This window comes from Lates calcarifer, unplaced genomic scaffold (assembly GCF_001640805.2).
Source record: "Lates calcarifer isolate ASB-BC8 unplaced genomic scaffold, TLL_Latcal_v3 _unitig_1206_quiver_1486, whole genome shotgun sequence".
NCBI classification, from domain to species: Eukaryota; Metazoa; Chordata; class Actinopteri; family Centropomidae; genus Lates; species Lates calcarifer.
In genome coordinates this window covers 25,814-33,941 of record NW_026115362.1, presented here as the reverse complement: position 1 = coordinate 33,941, position 8,128 = coordinate 25,814, and the positions used below count along the sequence as shown (strand labels likewise).

At 43.1% G+C, this 8,128-nt stretch overlaps 1 protein-coding gene across 1 annotated transcript; it reads right to left on the bottom strand.

The window, feature by feature from the left end:
• Positions 1 to 1,557: 1,557 nt before the first annotated feature.
• LOC108887118 (uncharacterized) lies at positions 1,558 to 3,556 on the bottom strand. Its single transcript, XM_018682308.2, has 3 exons — positions 3,378 to 3,556; positions 2,539 to 2,889; positions 1,558 to 2,244 (listed from the first exon to the last, which is right to left on the bottom strand). Exons 1-3 carry the CDS (start codon positions 3,448 to 3,450, stop codon positions 1,883 to 1,885), a joined length of 786 nt encoding a protein of 261 aa, XP_018537824.1. The 5' UTR covers positions 3,451 to 3,556; the 3' UTR covers positions 1,558 to 1,882.
• Positions 3,557 to 8,128: the final 4,572 nt, after the last annotated feature.

Sequence of the window (8,128 nt, the reverse complement as noted above, 5' to 3'; positions counted from 1 at the left end):
TCTGTCTGTCTGATCTGTGTGTCTGTGGGTTCACGTCCTCTTTTCTCAAAGTGTTTCCTGGAAGCTGCTGCAGAGAAAAGCACAGACACTCTGACATGTAGCGTCACACACGGAGGAAGGAGGAGGTTTTTACTGTCTGTCAAACTGCTGCTGATCTCAATTCAGCTGCAGAATGGAGGGAACATCTGTCCAGAGGCTGCTGGGTGAGTCCAACCTGCTGGATGTGTGTTGATGTGTAGATGCTGAGAGATGATCACTGCTGCTTCCCACAGCAGAGCCTGTAACCTGTGAGCTTTAATGACTTTAACTTTAATGATGAGTGTCATTTCTCTGTAGTGTGGATGTGGTCTCTTGTGTTGGAGTCAGACTATGTTTCAGCTCCACCTGCTGGTCTTTAACCAGACAGACCTGCAGCAGCTGCACTCAGTCAACATCAGTCTGCTCTTCCACCATGTTCTCATCTGTTCTCCTGCTCTCACTCACTCTCACAGGAAACAGCTGATATTTACTGACTGATTCAACAGCTTTTATTCTGATTCTGAGTCAGTTTTACTTTGAGGAACATGATGTGGAGTTCAGGGGGTTGAACAGGTCTCCAGATTCCCCTGATCTCAGTCTGATTCCATGAGAGTCTGTGATCATTAGGACTCAGTCAGGACTGTTTCAAATGTTTTCAGATGTGAACTCAGCATTAAAAAGTAAAACATGAAGTAATCAGTTACTGTGAGTTCATGTGTGGTCTGTGGAGCAGTGACAGGAAGCAGCCAGCAGGAGGCAGCAGCAGCAGCAGATTCAAATCCTCCCAGTTCATCCACTGAAACATGTAAAACAATAATGAGGCTGTTGATGAGAAACAGACTTGTTCACTAACAGACACTTTACAGCAGCTGAGCTGAAGGTAATGTGTTGCTGCTGACTGATGTCGGCTCTGAACTGATCTCTGATCAGTCTCAGTCTCTGACTCTGTAATGAGCTGCTGTTGGAGTCAATCAGCCTCTGATTCAATACAGACTGAACCTTGGTGCCACTTTTTACTCTGAACCAGGTTCTTAGTATTTAAACCAGTTTAATCAGTGTAGCACAGCAGGTAGTTCTCAGTGACACGGTCTAATACCTGGTGTACTCTCCCACCCAAACCAGTGAATCTCAGCACAGACAGTGACTAACATGTGGGCTGGACCAGCTCAGGTGTGGTTCGTTGTGGTTTTTCTCTGACTCACTCAGCTGCTTTTTATTCCAGCAAATCAACATGTATCAGTTTGTTCATCAGCTCAGCTGCAGTTTATCATTATAAGAGTTTAGATTCAGAGTCTGGGTCATCAACTCTAATGACAAAGACCTGAATTAATAAAGCAAAATTTGTCTTTTAAAAATAAATCTCCTCTTTGACGACTGTTTTCCACCTGCTGTTTCTGCTCAGCTCAGGTGTGTTGTGGTTTCTCTGGGACTGGTTCATCTGGATTCAGGTGAGATCAGACGTGTATGGACAGGAGCAGTCTCTGCAGGTGAAGAAACCAACCATCGATCCAGCTCATCAAACAGGAACACTTTATTAACTCTGAGTTCAGTTTGGAGCTCGAAGCATCGAACAGATGAAAGAAAAGACTTTCCCACCATTTTTATTCTAAAAAACCAGATCACCAAATCACAGCAGAACTGATTTCTGTCATTGAAATGAACATCATCAATAATCAACACACAAAACACCAGAGTAGATCAGTATAAAACATTTCAGCTGCTGATAACATGAAGCATAGTTCCAGATTAATGAGTAATTAATGAGAGAGAATTAATGACTGAAGCAACAACCCACAGTTACACACCGATACATGACAGGAGAGTGATTTATACTGCACTCCATCTTCCATTTACTGTTAATGTTTCACATCAGCAGTTGGTCACCTGCTTCATCAGCAGGACGGAGGTGAGGATTCTTCTTCATGTGTCTTTTATAAATGAAGATCCCCAATGCAACAACAACAGCAACCACAGCAACAACTGAGAGACCAGCAACCAGTCCAACAACTACTCTGCTGTCTTCATATGTTTCTGCTTCATCCTTGATTATTCTAACAGTGTTTCCTCCGTCCTCATTTCGTCCGTACTTGTTTTCTCCATCATCATTTCCTACATCCTTGTTTTTTCCATACTTTCCTCTAAACTCATAATCCCAATACTCGTACTCTCCATACTCATTTCCTTCGTCCTCATTTTCTTCAATCCAGATGTTTTCGGTCGTGTTACCTGCAGAGTAGAAGCAGGTGTGAGGTATCAGTGTCAGGTAGGTGATGACTGAAGAACAGAACAGAATCCATTTCCTCTTCAAACTCCTGTCAGACATTATCTACTGCACTTTGATCACATCACTCATACCAGCTGTTTTCTACAAAGTCTCATCAACAACATCTTTAGAAAACACCAACATCTGATCTGTGATCAGCCTTCACTCTCACATCAACAACCAGGAAGCTGCTGCTCCAAAACTCACCTGAGTCTGGACTCTACCAACTCACCTGAGTCTGGACTCTACCAACTCACCTGATTGACGAACATCCAGGTTGATGATGCTGATGGGGTAAGTTGGACTACCAAAGCAAGTTGGTATTTTAAAGACTCGACACTCGTATCTTCCTGTGTCATTACTCGTCACATTCTTCAGAATCAAAGACACGTCACCGTTCTTCATCTTACTGTCCTTCAGCTCCACCCTGTTCTTAAAAGATGGATGCACAATGTTTGAAAGAAGAAACCTGCCACGCTGAAAAAAGATGTATTCTGGCTCCAGATCAGATCTGGTCCACTGTACACCAAATCTGTTAGAGATGGGCCGGTATCTTTTACACGGCAGAGTGACATTCTGTCCAGCAACAGCTGTGATGTTCTTCTGATCTGAAGGAGAGAGAGAAAACACAGGTCAGAGGTTAAAGGTCAAAGTGTAACTCCTCACTTCAACATTAGCCAATCACAGAGAGGGACTGTCAGAGAGGGACACTGGTCTCTGATCATTTGGACCAGGAGGGGTAGAGGAGGAACTGGACGCTGACTTCTGATACACTGTGGTGGACACCAAACCTGAGTCTGACACAGACAGGAGAACACCCCCCTACCATAACACAGTCCTGCTGCTGGACCTATAACATGAGCTGCAGCGTCTCAGTCTGACAGTTTACAGGATTCATATGATCTCACAGTATTGTTTTAAATGTCTAAGAATGAACACAGCAGTGGATAAAGTATCTATTGGTTTTCTAATGTGTTTTCACTTCCTCCAAGTAAAACCTGTCTGGAGATTTGCTGCTGTGTTTTCAGAGATTTTAAGGATCTTTAAAACATTTGAATATAACGTGAGAGTGACTGTGAGGAGATGCAGAGCTCACCTTCAGAGGCAGACACCAGGAGACAGAGGGACAGTGAAGTCCACCACAGTAACACAAATGTTTCAGCAGCCATTTGTGCTCGTCTGGTGCAGTAGATCCTGCAGTTAGATCGTTATGAATCAGGTTAATCCTTGGGTTAACCTTTGGTTACAAATGAGGCTGTTTGGTGCGCTGATGCTCAGGAAATACCAGAGACGAGCAACAACAGGCCGATCCCTGAAGGAGGAGGAGGGTGGGGTTTACAGAGGGTTGGTCTGTGGATCACAGCCTATAAACCTCACGGTAACACCAACAGAAATATGTAATGAACTACGACCTGATGGGTGCAATGTTAGAAATCTGATACGACTCGTTGCTACTAGAAGTGGAAGAAGAATCAGAGATCTCTGCTCATTTTTACAGCTTTATTGAGTTCAACACGGATTGATGCCTCAAAGAAAAAACTCACACTGAAACCACTCCATGTTGAATAAAAACACAATCACTATAAAGGTACATCACAACAAAATCAAACACACAGCACAAAGCTGTTACTAAAAAGGTCTGAAATATGGATTAGGAAGAATTCTTCATTCTGCACAGATAAAATAACAACAAACATCAGAGTATAAAGCAGGTTCAGGTTTAAAACTAACTCCTTTAATTAAAATCTAAGAGTAAGTACAACATGTAAATACTGTCACAGGTAAATGATTTCAATACTTCAAATATAAAAAGAAACATTTCCATTGCCTAAAAAGCCAAAAAAAAAAATCTCATACTTTATTTCTGCAGGAAAAAATCTTAAATTGTTCAAGTGGTTGTAGACGACTGGATGCATTGGTGGCTTGTTAAGAACCGTGACGTAGACGGGGTTTGTTGGACCTGTGTAAACATGCTGATGGTTACACAGATGTTTCACACCTGTATGGTTTCTCTTCAGTGTGATTTCTTTCGTGGACCTGATGTGTTGGAATCAAACCCTACACTGTTCACTGCTTTGTGACTGTAACTGTGGCTTTCTAATGCAGATAAAGTCCCAAAAGCAGTTTCACATAGATGGCAGATGTACAATCTCAAATTTGTGTGAGTGAGTTGGTGGAATTTTAATTTAGCTTTTATTGAAAAACGTTCTCCACATTGCTCACAGCTGTATAGAGGTTTTTTATTATGAACACGTTCGTGAGTTCTCAATGAACTAGAACTTTTAAAGCTTTTCCCACACTGCTCACAGCAGTAAGGTCTCTCTCCAGTGTGATTTCTTCTGTGGGCTTGTAGAGCACATGAAACGGGGAAACGAGCCTCACATAGATCACAGCTGTACGGTTTCTCTCCAGTGTGAACACGTTGGTGACTTCTTAAACTGCTCAAAATTGCAAAAGATTTTCCACACTGATCACAGCTGTACGGTTTCTCTCCAGTGTGAACACGTTGGTGACTTCTTAAACTGCTCGAAATTGCAAAAGATTTTCCACACTGATCACAGCTGTACGGTTTCTCTCCGGTGTGAATGCGTTGGTGGTATCTTAAACCATTCAGAGTGGAAAGGGTCTTCCCACACTGGTCACAGTAATTGTCTTTCTGACAAGCCTTTGTGCGTCTCTGCTTCTGTAGTGGCAGACAAACAGAGAGAGAGAGGGAGAGGAGCTGATTTCATGGTGGACTGAGTTGTTTAAAATCGTGCATGTACTCTGTCAGCTTCAAAACATTCCCAGACAGCATCAGTTCTCAGACATCAGACCAAACAGAATTCTTTTTTAGACCAAAAACTAGTGATCGACCAATATGTTTTTTTCAGGGCCGATACCGATTATTAGTAGTCAAGGAGCCGATATTCATTTACAGTAAAAGTGAAAATATTGGCATCAAAATTTTGAATAATACAAACGCCAGCACTTAACTTTGTTTAAATGCCTTTAAGCATATGTTTATTAAACAGCTTTTCAGATTTGCAACATGTTAAAGGTTTTTTTTATCTTAGACAATCAACATGTTTGTTTTAAAACTCTAACAGAAAGTGCAGGGAGCTCCCAGGCTCAGCAGCATGTCTTAGAAAGTTAAATTAAAACTTAAACAAATAAATAGCTCCCTAAAGTTTTCTACAGTAAATTAAGTTTTCCAAAATTTCAGTATAACTGAAATGTTATTTTATCTTTCACTTATCTTTGTTTTAAGTTCAAACAAAAACAAAAAGTGCAGGGAGTTCCCAGGGTCAGCAGCATCTCTTATAAAGTTAACTGAAATTTTAATTAAATAAATACATATCTTCCTGAAGTTTTATAAAGGAAATAAAACAAAGTTAAATAAAATTTGCACAGAAATGTGAGTCTCAAATCAATTAGTAGTCCCAGTTGAGCAGCACCAGATTGTGGTGATGTTCAGTGTGTGTGAGCACTGTGCGTGCACAGCTTTCACTGCTGATTGGCTGTTGCCCGCTCTGTGTGTAACCAATCAGATGGAGCTGTGGGCGGGACAATGCTGGAGACAGCGGAGTGACTGCAGACAGAGAGGCTGCATCAGCGCCAAAATAACCGCGTGTTAAATTGATCTCTTATCGCCGTCGGATTAAAAAAAAACGGCCGATGCCGATATGCGTCAAAATGGCGAATATCGGCGCCGATAATCGGCTCGGCCGATAATCCTTTGATCCCTACCAAAAACACTTTGTCAGATAGAATCTACTCAGTCTTTGTCTCATGTGTTGTATGAAATCAGTGAGGCAGTTTATAAAATATCTAAGATATCTTTTTGTTTTACCTTCTCACCACCTGCGATAACAAACCTTACCTGTGTGACGAGGCCAGTACTGGAGCGACGTCGGTTTGCTGTTGGTGTCGTAGAAGCATCATTTTGATCTTGATCCTAATAAAGAAAGAAAAACCAGTCTTTATACAAAGCCGTTACAGACGTGTTGCTGGACGAACCTGCAGTCATGTCAGATACACATCTCCCTGAACTAAACATCAGACTCACTTTGAAGTCCTGAACACTGACCTGTAGACCAGAGGGACCAGTGGGCTCCATGCTCTGGTGGTCCAGGTCCTGTTCCATGAAATCTGAGTCCTGGTTCTCCTCAATTGTCCTGGTGTTGTTGTGGTCCTGGTCGAAGTAATCTGGGTCCTGGTCCTCCTCCTTAATCCTGGTCTTGTAGTGGTCCTGAACAAAAAAATCAGAGACCTGGTTCTCCCCAATTGTCCCAGTCTTGTGGTGGTCCTGGTCCATAAAATCTGAGTCCTGGTTCTCCTCCTTAATACCCCTCTTGTAGTGGTCCTGGCCCATGAAGTCCGTGTTCTGGTTCTCCTCCTTAATCCCAGTCCTGTACTGGTCCTGGTCAATTAAAACCAGTCCCTGGTCCTTCTCTATCAACCTGGACTCATAGTGGTCCTGGTCAAAGTAATGCGGGTCCTGGTTCTCCTCCTTAATCCTGGTCTTGTAGTGGTCCTGATCCATGAAATCCAGGTCCTGGTTCTCCTCCTTAATCCTGGTCTTGTAGTGGTCCTGATCCATGAAATCCGGATCCTGGTTCTCCTCCTTAATGCTGGTCTTGTAGTGGTCCTGATCCATGAAGTCCGGGTCCTGGTTCTCCTCCTTAATCTTCTTGTTGTGGCTCCTGTCACTGAGGAGGAATCTGTAACTGAACTTTTGGAGGGAAAAGAGCCGAGAGACAAAAACTGTTTGGCAGCTTGAAGTGAGACGTCGGCTCTGAGCCGTTAACATTCAGCACGAGTTAGTTTCTGGTGAATAAAAGCTGCAGCTTCTTAAGAACAAAGTGCAGCTCCTGTCTGTTGCTTCCAAACTCTTGGTAAAGTGGAAGAATTTAACCCTGAGATCAACATCAGCTTCAGCCGTGGAGGGAGGGGGAGGGTTTCCCAGCACTCAACACTCTTCTTGTAGAGGTCCTGATGAATAAAATCTGGGTCCTAGTTCTACTCCACTAAGATCATGAAGAGGTCCAGGTCAGTGAAGTCTGCGTAAAGGTTCTCCTCCTTTGTCCTGGTCCAGCTTGTGGTCCCGGTTCGTATCCTTGTTGCTGTGCCTCGTGGTCACTAGAAGCTTGTCTGAGATGAACTGAGGCTTCACTATTGTTCTCCCCCCGCTGCCAGCTCCACCCTCCCCCACCTCCCTCCAACACAGCCTTTATTCAGACAAATCAAATGTCAGATCATTTGTCTGGTCTGAGACCCCCTAAGACCAGGGTTAGACTGGTGGTGGTTTCACATCATCTGACTCCAGCATAAACTCTGAGCTCTTATTTTGAAGGAACCTTCCTCTGGGATTTTCTGCTGGAGATTTGTGAATGATTGAGTGAATTTCACAGACCAAACACCTGCAGAGATTTGGTTTATTAAACAACATCATCCTGGAAACTGAGCCCAGATCAGTTCATCCCTGCTGCAGCTTCACACCGTGACTGCTGTTCTCCCTGGACTCATTTACAGGGTTTAGACCCCCAGCAGTTGCCTCTGCTCTCCCTCCCTCTGGCTCATTCTCCTCTCTAAAGATCAGTGATCCCTCAGAGTTTCTCTGCCCTACACAAGTTAGATGTTAGCTCTGAGTCATAAAAGTGCAGCACAAGTTCCAGTTTCCTGACAGGATCTGTGTGTCTGTCCTTTGAATTCCACTGCTCAGAGAGGAGAGTGGGGAGGTTTGGTGATTAATGACTCAGCTGTAATTTACAAAGAACAAAATCTTTGTACACAAAACAAAAAGTGACACACAGAGTAAACACGGATGCAGAGTTGTGAGTTACAAAAACCATCAAAATCCTGTGA

Excerpts from the sequence above, each read along its gene's own strand:
- LOC108887118 (XM_018682308.2), bottom strand. The coding sequence starts at position 3,450 with ATGGCTGCTGAAACATTTGTGTTACTGTGGTGGACTTCACTGTCCCTC. Across the intron at positions 2,890-3,377 it reads CCTGGTGTCTGCCTCTGAAG|ATCAGAAGAACATCACAGCT; the intron begins GTGAGCTCTGCA and ends TCTCTCCTTCAG. Across the intron at positions 2,245-2,538 it reads CCTGGATGTTCGTCAATCAG|GTAACACGACCGAAAACATC; the intron begins GTGAGTTGGTAG and ends TCTACTCTGCAG.